Source organism: Acromyrmex echinatior, unplaced genomic scaffold (assembly GCF_024713525.1).
Source record: "Acromyrmex echinatior isolate Ae372 unplaced genomic scaffold, ASM2471352v2 Scaffold22, whole genome shotgun sequence".
Taxonomy (NCBI): domain Eukaryota; kingdom Metazoa; phylum Arthropoda; class Insecta; order Hymenoptera; family Formicidae; genus Acromyrmex; species Acromyrmex echinatior.
This window is the reverse complement of record NW_028259056.1, coordinates 386,238-398,365: the sequence shown is the minus strand read 5'-3', so window position 1 is coordinate 398,365 and position 12,128 is coordinate 386,238. Positions and strand designations below refer to the sequence as shown.

At 42.1% G+C, this 12,128-nt stretch overlaps 1 protein-coding gene across 1 annotated transcript; it reads right to left on the bottom strand.

The window, feature by feature from the left end:
- Window positions 1–6,534: 6,534 nt before the first annotated feature.
- On the bottom strand, window positions 6,535–11,684 carry LOC147906535 (uncharacterized). The gene is made up of 7 exons (XM_087416452.1): window positions 11,621–11,684; window positions 10,652–11,562; window positions 9,711–10,466; window positions 9,030–9,562; window positions 8,523–8,906; window positions 7,437–8,417; window positions 6,535–7,387 (listed from the first exon to the last, which is right to left on the bottom strand). Exons 1-7 carry the CDS (start codon window positions 11,682–11,684, stop codon window positions 6,535–6,537), a joined length of 4,482 nt encoding a protein of 1,493 aa, XP_087272578.1.
- Window positions 11,685–12,128: the final 444 nt, after the last annotated feature.

The following is a 12,128-nucleotide window of genomic DNA, read 5'->3' as shown; positions in this document are numbered from 1 at the left end:
GGTAAGGTAATCATGGATTAAGTTAATCGCAGTGATTCTTTTTAATTCGAAACCACTCCGAATCAATTGAAATCGATTAAAAAATGACAATATAAAATTTATTAACAAAGTTCAGACGCTGATTTATTCTTGCATAAATACATCATCGATCACGTAATTAATATTTCGATAAATCGTTTTCAGCAGCATAATTGCTTATCATCTTATCCGATAATAATGCATTGATTGTATCCAAACTCGATATTATAAAATCTTTTGATTTCATATTTAAAATAAATATAAAACTTAGCTAATGAAATGGCCGTCAAATAATAGAAGAATAAATTTTTTATTTAAATATAAAATGAATTATATTAATTATTATATTATAAAACTGACCTAACTTAACCTAAAAAACTATACTACATAAATATTGTAAAAATTTATATTTTTATATTATTATTGTAACAATAAAAGAATTACAGTTTTGCAATGTTTATGGAATATTACAAGCATATTACTGACATTTTGCAGGCATATTTATAATTACATCTATACATATCTACATTTCTATATCTCTGCAATGCTACATTGCAATCTGCAATATTGCAGCATTGCAGCAATATTGCTCTAATCTTCTGTGCTGTATGGGTTGGAAGATACGATCAAATACGATATATAAGCAGCTATTCATGCAGAGATCCATTCGGTAAATTTAAGTCATGTGACCAGCATGAGATGAAGAAAGCAGAAGACGCGCTATCCACTGTATAAACAAATGCACGCTCTAAAGTTGGGTGAACTTCAACTTTCGCATCCTGCGACTTGCGGCCTACGTATTGCGGTCTGTGACCTATTACAATCTGAACGTTTTGTCAATCTCTTTACTATCGACACTTTCGTCACTTGTTATTTTCCTAACATAAAGTATCCGCAAAAAGAAGCCCATTGTAGCATTATTTTATAAAAAACATGACTGCCGGAACTTGCAAAATCTGTTCAAAAGATGTCCGAACAAGTGGAAATACAACGAATCTCAAAAAGCATCTGCAACGGAATCATCTGGATATTTATTTAAAATATTTGAACTCTTTAAAATCTTCTCAGGCTCAATAGGAATCTGTTAGATCAAAGGAAGAGTTTTTAATTTTTTCTGAGACAGAGTGTGACAGTGTACCAAGTACAATCCAGCAAACGAGAATGGATTACAATTTTTTTAATGCGTACTTTAAATCCATGAAAATGGATTGAATGGATTGAAATGAATTGGATCCGAGCTGACACTAGTTTAATATTCGAAAAAAAAAACATTCATATTTAAGGGTTACAAATTTTATTCCTAAGACATTTATAATAATAATTACATCTAAAATTAACTACTTCAAATTGATATTAAAAAACGCACCTTAACGTGATTTGAACTTGGAATCTCTGAATTATGAACCTTCTACATTATCCGCTACACCACTTCTTCAATTGGTAAATGTGTATTCATTCTCTACTTTAATTACAACCAGCTAAATTAGTAATGAAATTTTATATATATATATTGGGTCATCTAAAAAGTATCCGCGGTTTTTGTCACTAGATGTGTGTTGATGGTCATATATCTAGTGACAAAGTAGCGCGGATACTTTTTAGATGACCCAATATAAATGATGATATTTTTGTTATATATATATATATATATATATATATATAAAACAAAAATATCATCATTTAACAGATATAATAAAATATAAACAATTTACATTACTATGAGACAATATTGGGTAAGTATCGGATATTCTAATCTCGCTTGGCCGATGTCGCGCGTCGTGATTAGCCTAAAAATATTCGGGCTATGTTCGACTTGGTTTACGAATGTTCACCTCGATCATTCATTTTACTTCTAATCAAAGAGAAATAAAAGAAACATAGCTCAATTATTTTTACGCTACAATTTTTTTGAACTTAGTTGGATTAAAATGAAAAATTTCCTATTTATAATTTTGAATAATTTAAGCAGCATTTATATGGTCCATTTTTATAAATAAATTTAAAAAAAAGTATAGCGTATTTCAATTATAATTGTTTAGAATACAGGGCTGCATTAGCATTTTAAGACATTACCCAGCAAACGAGAAAGGATTGAAATGGATTCAGATTTTCAGAAATATTGATTTACGAATGTTAAAATGCTTTTCAATTCTGAATGCATTTTTATTTATTTCATAGGAATTGCATGGAGCATATCTCTATGCCTTTCAATCTAAAAAATATTATAATATTAGCTTTTTCTGTGCATTGTGAATACTGTTCAATTTAAAATTTTCAATAGGAAATGCAGTTTTTCAATCCAATTACATCCAATTGAATTTAATTGAATCCAATTGAATTTAATTAAATATTCCAATCCAAAAAAAATATTCGTTATTTAAAATACACATTTGGATAGAAAAAATTTCAATACATTTTAATCCATCTCGTTGCTGGGTATAGATCGTAAATAATATACACGTAAATATATAAAAAACAATATTAAAAAAATGTAATATTAATTAAATCAACGTAATATTTATTTTATTTTGTGTATTAATGTATACTAAATGATTCTATAATAAATAAGTAAAAAATGATTTATTATTTAGGAATCTGTATAAAATTGTAAGGAATGTTTGCGAAATTAATGATAGAAGATCATTGATTGTATACCTCGAATAAATTCCGTTGATCACTTTTGATGAATGAACCAATCAGGTACCAGTTTTATCAGATATTATGGTATTATCGGTACATCGATTACTGAGATATCGATACTTTCAAACCGATTCTGCAAGGGATCGATGGTTTGATTACGATACGGATCGATCCAACATATCGATACAATCGAAAGTATCGTTCATCCCTATCGGTATTCATAATCGATTCTTATTTCAAGAGTCTTAAGTAATGTTCATCGATATATAAAATGGACTCAATGGACCACCGATTGCGATGGGAGGGGAGGGTAGAAATACGAGTAGAGTGAGAGGCAGATAAATATTGTAGATAAACGTTCTTTCTCTGTTTACTAAGATGTGTTGATCATCAACACTATCTAGTGACAAAAAACCGCGGATACTTTTTAGATGACCCAATATTTTGCTTTATTTACTTACTTATGTTCTTTATAATCTCAGTGCCGGACTTATTTTCTCTTTCATTTTTGTTGCACTAGTACAAATATACGGCAGAAACGCGCAGATGTACCCACCATTTTTAAGGTTGATTGCTGGACTCTGTGGACACTAGGTGAGTTCGTTCCACTCTTCCTTGAATCTTTTTGTATCTATTTATCTGCCTCTCAGGGGCTCTGCACAATAAAAGGAACAGGGAACAGAGAATTTAGAATAAGAATTCCAATCTATCAGAAATTGTGTATTTTACAATACATGATGGCTGCGTTCGGTTTGCACGCTCACACGCTGTAAGCATTTATGCTTATAATTGTTGTTTTTTGGTTTGTCAGTGCTCACACTAAATAAGTTGTAAACAATTGACACGACAACAGAGAAAAATATCAGGCCCTCGTCTCGATTCCGGGCCTGTTCTCTTCTCCGAATTGAACTTTCGTTCTGCCATTGAGCCACACAGCTCTGATGCTGTTGGTATCTCTATTGTATCTATAATATATCTAGTAAATTTCTTACAATTCGGCCAACCTGGGGATCGATTCTGTATTTTCAAACAAGATGAAAATTACAAAAGTGAGCGAATTTAAAATACTGATAATTTCATTGGTCAACACCTAATAAATTTACTCACTTTTGTAATTTTCACCTTGTTTGAAAATACAGAATCGACTCCTTGACCTCACATTCGTCTTCGAATGCTTAATTCAAGACTACAACTGTTGTTGGACAAAGTCCCTAATGGGCTTAACTCGCCTGACAACACATTCGATTTGAAATCTTCCCATGGCATTTTTCCGCCATATCCAGGATCTTCCAGAGATCGTCGGGATCCCCAGGGCACGACCGCCATCTATCGGGCAACCAACCAATTCGTGTTCTCCATCTAGGCATCTCTTGGCATCATCTGAGCTATTCATTATTTCTGTCCTTATTCTGTATCTGAGTCTCAGTCCCTCTTTTATCGAATCATTCTGAACACACTTCGAACATTTTCGCCACCTTATAAGGCAGCTGACTCCAGAACATTTTTTTCTTTCTAAACTCCTAATTCCCTTCCCTTGAAAGATAGCAGGCACACTAATCTCACTTCTGAGCTGTAAACAATTGACGACAACAGAGAAAAATATCAGGGTATCAATCATGAAATTTTATCCCTGGGATGGAAAGTAAAAAATGAAAATTTTAACCATTGAAATTAATGGAGAAATTTTTTACTTTTCACTTTTCATAGGAGAAAAGTTTCATGATTGATACCCAGAGCGCTCCTTGTCTCGATCTCAAACTTGTTCTCTCCTCCGATTTGATAGATTTTCGTTCTGCCACTGAGCCACACAGCCATAACGCTATTGATATCTCTGTTGTGTATATATCTAATATAAATTTCTTACAAAGTAAAGTCGTTCATTTTGGCTATTAAGCCAGAATCCTCATACGAGTAACAGCGCTTTGACACAGAGCACTGATTGATGAAAAACCGGTTGTGGTAGTAAAATTTACCTCCATCTCCCGTTTTTCATCAATCAGCGTTCAGTGTCAAAGCGCTGTTGTCCATATGAGGCTAAGCGTTAAGCTTGAGCATGTAATTGATAATTGACCGTACGTAATTCGCTTCTTGCATGCATATTAAAAATAAAAATTTACGAAATTTTAATAAATATCTGTTTAAAATAGTATCAATGAGACATTTGTTTATAGCGAATAAAAATTTATTCAATAAAAAGTAATACTTTAATTTTAGTATTACCCAGCAAACGAGAATGGATTGAAATGAATTGAAATGGATTCAGATTTTCAGAAATATTGATTCACGAATGTTAAAATGAATGCTTTTCAATTCTGAATGCATTTTTTATTCATTTATAGGAATTGCATGGAGCATATCTCTATGCCTTTTAATCTAAATATAAATATAAATACAAAATAATATTAGCTTTTTCTGTGTATTATGAATACTGTTCAATTCAAAATTTTGAATAGACAATATGCAGATTTTTAATCCAATTGCATTCAATTGAATCCAATTAAATCCAGAAAAAGTATTCGTTATATATATATATATATATATATATATATATATAATATATATATATATAAAATACGCATTCGGATAAAAAAAAATTTCAATCCATTCTTGTTTGTTGTATTTCTTAAAATAAATATTTATTTACTATAAACAAATGTCCCATTAGTACTATATTGTACGGGAATGCACCGCGCGGAAAGATTCGAGTGAGAGAACGGCACACGGTTGATATGATACACGACAGTAAAGAGAACTCCGTTTCTTTGTAATTTAACAAAAGAATTTTATATCTTTAATATGCACAGTTACAAATTCAGAAAATATAATTAATTAAATATTAGATTAACAGAATATTAAATGCGGTCACCTTTTCCAAATTGTATTTGGAATCGCGGTGATGGAAAATCTCGGCGATTTTCTCGGCACTTCTCGAAAAGATCTGTCTTATAGCGGTTTTCACTAAGCGATTAGCACGGCGGTTTTACGAAACGATATAGTAGCGAGACTATAACTCTAAGAACTCTAAGAAGTCTAAAACTCTAAGAAGGAGGAACAGCGAGATCGAAGCATTTATTGCTTTCGGCTTTCTTCTTGGGAGAAATCCAATAAAATTTTGCCACAATCGTAATTATTCGTGGCATTGGTTGTACAAAATTGATTGGCGCTTTGGATTCTTTTCTAACGACGTTCAACGTAACAGTCATGCGCGACAGAAAATCCGTACGTGGGATTGGTGACAGCGCGTGACGTATTCGTCGGAGCGCGGCGCTCGCGTGCGCGAATTGAATTGTTTTAGAACTTTCGATTGTCCGTTGCCGGTGCCTGTTTGCGTGTACCGAATTGTTTTAAAAGGACTAAAGAACGACGAATCCCTGACTTTGACGAGGCTTAAGGTCAGGCTCGAGATGAAATCACGAGTTCACCTTATGCGTGCGTTCAATAACAATTACTGTCGGTCGATCGAAAGAGTTCTTACTTTTTTTCTGAATTACCGATCTCAAACATTCCCGCCCGCCTCGTCATCTCCGTGACGATATATGTATAAAAGTTACCTCGGGCGATGCTTGTTTGATCGAGAGCGATTACTGGCTGCAAATTTCTTTTAAGAGTGCGAATATTTGATTTACGCGGTAAATCATTTCGTTGTACTTGCTATTCCGAACTTTTAACCTGAGTACTCGTGTACGACACAGCACGTCGGAGCACACGTACTTGCGTAAGTACTTGCGATGCGATGAACGCATTGAGATTACAATAAAACCGTAAACACATAAGATAAGCGATACAATACAATGAATCCGTGGGAGAGCTTGAACCGTGAACGAGAGTTATATGATAAAATACAATTGAAGCAATGATTCACGAACGTACAGGCGATCAATTCAAGCTCTCCTTTACATTCGATGCATTAGCGTGCGAGAGAAACGCGGTAGCATCTTCTGGTAATAGAACTAATTTGACTAAAGGACGAATTAATTCGGATGAGGCTGTTTTGACTGTGACCACTCGCATAACGCCATCGTCTCCAGGATGTAGCTGCGTGATCCGTGCCAATGGCCACTTATTTGGCGGTGAGAGCTCGGAACGAATGCATAGCGATCCAATGCGTGGTGGCAAAGCGTCCTTGATCCATTTCGGTCTGATGGCCAGAGTGTGTAAGTACTCGCGTGACCATCTCTGCCAGAAGTGGTCTCGCATCCGCTGGACAAGTTGCCACCTGGAAAGCAAATTTTCCTTCTTGTCCGACAAGGAAGGCTCAGGAATGGCCAGCAGTGGTGCCCCGATGAGCAGGTGACCTGGTGTCAGAGCCGTGAGGTCGTCGGAGTCGTCTGAGAGGGCATGCATGGGCCGGGAATTCAGGCATGCCTCCACTTGTGCAAGCAGGGTGCTCATTTCTTCGAAGGTGAGCTTGGTTTCGCCGATGGTTCGGCGCAGGTGATACTTAGCCGATTTCACGGCCGCCTCCCAGAGTCCACCAAAATGTGGTACCGAAGGGGGATTAAAATGCCAATGGATCCCTTCTGATGTAGCGACGTGTGCGATCTTTCGTCCTTCTGACGAGGAGGCTCGGAGCATCTCTCGAAGTTGCCGATCGGTGCCCGAAAAATTGGTGCCGCAATCGGAGTAGATGTCCGTGCCAAGTCCTCGGCGAGATGTGAAGCGACGGAGAGCAGCCAGAAAAGTGTCGGTGGTGTATGCTGAAACAGCCTCGAGGTGAACGGCCTTGGAGCTAAAACAAATAAAAACTGCGATGAACGCTTTGTGAGCGCTGTGCCCACGCCCTTTGCTCGTCCTGATGAATATAGGCCCGGCGTAGTCGATGCCCACGTGAAGAAATGGTCGTGCAGGAGTCACTCTTCCTGGAGGAAGGTTTCCCATTTTCGGTTGCGGAGTGGCAGCCCTCCACCGAGTGCATGTCACGTACTGATGCAGCCATCGCTTGACCACTGCTCGGCCTTATGGAATCCAGAACTGGAGGCGAAGCATTCCCAGGGTCATCTGAACTCCTCCGTGGAGAGTACGGCGATGGTAGGCTTCCACCAGCAGGCGAGTGAGCCATGACCTTGGAGGCACGATGAGAGGATGTCGCTCGTCGAAAGACAGCGCTGCGTGCTTGAGGCGTCCTCCGACTCGCAGGACTCCGTGTTCGTCCATGTACGGGTTGAGGGTTCGCAGATGGCTGGATCTTGCAAGACAGCGTTTGTTTCCGATAGCAGTCATCTCCTCCTGATAATGCAGTGACTGCACTACGTGAATCCATTGAAGGAGTGCTGCGTCGAGTTCGGCAGGGAGAAGCGCTGACCCGTGGAGCTGATTGTCCACAGATCTGACTGAGCGACTGCGGTGACGCCAACGCAAGCACCAGGAAGTCACTCTCAGCAATTGGTGTAATGAAGAGAACCTGAGGAGTTCTTCTGGCTCGTGGTTGCTCCTGATGACTGCCGCGAGTGTGGTGGCACGTTGCTCTGATACGTCCTTGATGGGCTCCTGATCGACGCTTGGCCATTGCGTCGGATTCCCGCATAACCATGCAGGACCCGTCCACCACAAGGGATGGCTGAGGAGCTCGCGTGGTGTCAGTCCCCGGGAGGCACAGTCGGCGAGGTCCTTGTCCGGGACGTGACGCCATTGAGCCTCCGGAAGTTGCTGCTGGATTCGTGATACCCTGTTGGCCACGTATGTTTTCCAGCGGGAGGCGTGACCTCGAATCCAGTGAAGCGTGACCTTGGAGTCTGACCACAAGATCACTGGCGTTGCAACTAGTTTTAGCACAGAGCGCGTGTGCACGAGTACACTTGAAAGTAAGGCGGCGGCGCAGAGTTCGAGTCGCGGGAGAGAAACAAGTTTAATCGGCGCGACCTTGCTTTTGACTGTCAATAATCGAGTCTTTGTCTGATTGTTTGCGGTGATGCGAAGGTACACCACAGCGGCGTAACCTCTTTCGGACGCGTCTGCGAAGCCGGTAATTCAAGCTGAGAGCTCGTGTCGCCGGTGCCGAGCCAGCTCTGAGCTTCTCGAGCAGTGGAAGTTCTTCCCAGAGCCGCTTCCACTTTCCAGTGATGGTTGACGGCAATGGTGCGTCCCAGTCTAGCTGTTGCAGCCAGGCCGACTGAATTAGAATTTTTGCTTGAATGGTTACTGGAGCCAGCCATCCGAGCGGGTCGAAGAGTCGAGCGGTCTCCGACAGCAGACTTCTCTTGGTAAACGCGACGACGGTGCGAGGAGGAACAGAGAAGGCGAATTCGTCCCTGGTTGGATACCAGCGCAATCCCAGAGTTGAGTGGTTCTCTTGTTCCCACGACCGTGAGTTTCTGGTGAGGCAGTACTCGGGCGGAATGTCGCGAAGAAGCTCCTGGCAGTTGGCGGCTCACTTTCGGAGAGAGAACCCGCCCGCCATGCAGAGGTTGCGGAGCTCGACTTGGAGAGCGATAGCATCGGCTTTGTTATGCGCTCCGGTTACGACATCGTCGATGTAGCAGTCGTGTCGTAACGCATCTGCGCCTCGAGGGAAACGCGATCCGTCGTCATCGGCGAGTTGACGCAGAGTGCGAATGGCGAGAAATGGCGCGCAAGCGAGACCGTAAGTGACGGTTTTCAATGTAAACTCGCGTATAGACTCATCAACGCTGTGTCGCCAAAGAATGCATTGATGCCTTTGATCGTCGGAATGAACAAGAATCTGTCGATACATCTTTTCGATGTCAGCCACTAGCGCGTACTGATGCCACCGCCACCGCAGAAGTACGTTCGCGAGGGGTGGCAGCAAGTTAGTCCCAACTAGCAGATGAGTATTGAGTGACTCACGGACCTTGTACGCTGCGATCCGTTGAAGACGACCCTGAGCTTCGTAATGGTGCTGGATTCTCGAAGGACGCCGTGATGTGGAAGGTAGCACCGATCTTTGCTAGAATTCGGAGGTTCTTTGCGCCAATTCCATGTGACCTTGGTCCTCGTATTCCTTCAGGAAGGCGCGGTAGAGATCGCCGAATCGTACGTCTCTCTCACAGCGTCGCTCCATGGCGATTAAGAGTCGTTCAGCAGATCTTCTCAACCAGCGTCGTCAGCGGAGATGCAAAAGGTAGTCGCACTATGTATCCTTCGGCAGTGCATTGGTGCTGCAGCGCGAAAATGTCTTCACATTGCTGCTCTTTTGACGTGAGTGCGACGGGAGCGGGCACCTCTCGTTCCTGCTCCCAGAAGCGGTGCACAAGTTCGGCTAGCTCATGATCTACGGTGCATTGAAGCGAGTGGCGCTGTGCTGAGTTGATTACTTGGTCGCAACCTCCCGATAGGATCCAGCCGAGCAGTGTCTTTTGAGCGATAGGCGCTTGGGGGCCTCCTTTGCGAAGACCATCCTGGAGAATGATTGAGCATACTTTCGCTCCAAAAAGTAGCTCAATAGAGTCGTTTGCTGCGTAGTCCGGATCAGCCAATTGGAGCCCCTTTAAGTGTGGCCACTCCATTCTGATCCTTGCGTGAGAGCCTTGGTAAAGCGAAAGACGTGACAGAATAAAGGCTCCGACGGTGAAGTCGGTCCCTGTGGTTAACGAGGTCACGATGAGCCTCACCTTTCCCCTGCTGGGCCCGGAGCTTTTGCCGCTGATGCCGATGACTTCGATTGCGGATCGAGAGCGTGGCAGGCGTAGGCGCTGGACCAGAGCCTCGGAAATCAAAGAAATTTCCGAACCTTGGTCGATGAGCACGCGTGTGGTATGCCGATTGCCGTGACGATCAGCGATGGAAACTCGCGCAGTTGCGAGCAAAATAGCCTTGTGATCGTTGTCGCACTGCCGACAGTGAGCTGACCTCTTGAGGTTTCAGTGAAACGTACGCGTTGTGTAACATTGAGTGGTGACGAGACTTGCACGTGGAACACGTCCTCGTCGACTGGCACTTCGCGAATGTATGAGAGCCGAGGCAGTTGAAGCACAGCCTGTGAGTTTCGGCGACGGCCTTGCGGTCGACAGCGGATTTCTTCTTGAATTCTTCACACACCATCACGTGGTGCTTGCCCTTGCATAGGACGCATTGTGAAGATTCGGTATTTCTTGACGTGATGCGACTTGGCAGATCGCGACGGGTTGTCGGAGACCTTGAGCGATTTTGCTTTGGCGGCTTTGAGAGTACGTGCCCTTTTGTTTATGAAGTTCATCAGCTCTTTATGAGTGGGCATGTCGCTCGAGGCGCTTGAGAGTGACTCCCATTCCAGGCGAGTTCTTGGATCGAAGAGCTCGACGACAAGATGATTTAGTAGATCGAAGCCATGAGAGCCGATAGGCCTGTCGATGCTCTGCCGGCCGTTGACTACCCTGGTCACGGCGTTGAAGATGCGGTTGAGCTCCTCCTCAGTTTCGATCTTCATCTTAGCCACAGCGGTAAACTTGGAGAAATTGGAGCGTGATAACTCTCTCTTATTTTCGTACTGCTCGCTCAGCAGCTCCCATGCACGTGATAGTTGTGGATAGTTGTCTCCGGTCACTGCTAACGGTCGAATCAGTTCCTCAGCAGGACCCTCCAGATAAGTTTTCAGGTAATGAAATTTCTCGATTGCTGAGATTGATGAATTGTCTCCCACAATGGATTGGAAGAGGTCTCGGAATGTAGGCCAGTCTTCGAATGCGCCAGAGAAAGAATTAATCTTGAGGCGAGGCAGCGACGGTTTTCCGGAAGACTCATTACCTTCTGTTTTGGAAGCTGAACTCGGTTCCTTCGCCTTGAGTTTTCGAACATAGTCGAGAAGGAGACTTCGTTGCGTGACGTACGTCACTCTCGCTGAGTTAGCGACTCTGGTCGAGTTGTATTCGCTCTCCTCGAATGCATTTTCAAGATGCTCTATGATGAGCTCATGCTGAGCCTCAAATTTCGCCCAAAATCCATCCAGAAGACCGATGCATGTCTCGGCGGCTGCCAGCGTAATGTTCGCTGCGTCAGCAAATTCTGCAGTTTCTTACTCATCACTCACTCTTTCTTTTCAGCACTAGCAAACTGAACGCGATGCACTCGACACTGCGGATGCCGGCGAGCATCCGGCTCGAAGGACCAGAAATGTGCTGGAATGCACCGCGCGGAAAGATTCGAGTGAGAGAACGGCACACGGTTGATATGATACACGACAGTAAAGAGAACTCCGTTTCTTTGTAATTTAACAAAAGAATTTTCTTTAATATGCACAGTTACAAATTCAGAAAATATAATTAATTAAATATTAGATTAACAGAATATTAAATGCGGTCACCTTTTCCAAATTGTATTTGGAATCGCGGTGATGGAAAATCTCGGCGATTTTCTCGGCACTTCTCGAAAAGATCTGTCTTATAGCGGTTTTCACTAAGCGGTTAGCAGCGGTTTTACGAAACGATATAGTAGCGAGACTATGACTCTAAGAACTTTAAGAAGTCTAAAACTCTAAGAAGGAGGAACGGCGAGATCGAAGAATTTATTGCTTTCGGCCTGAGCTTTCTTCTTGGGAG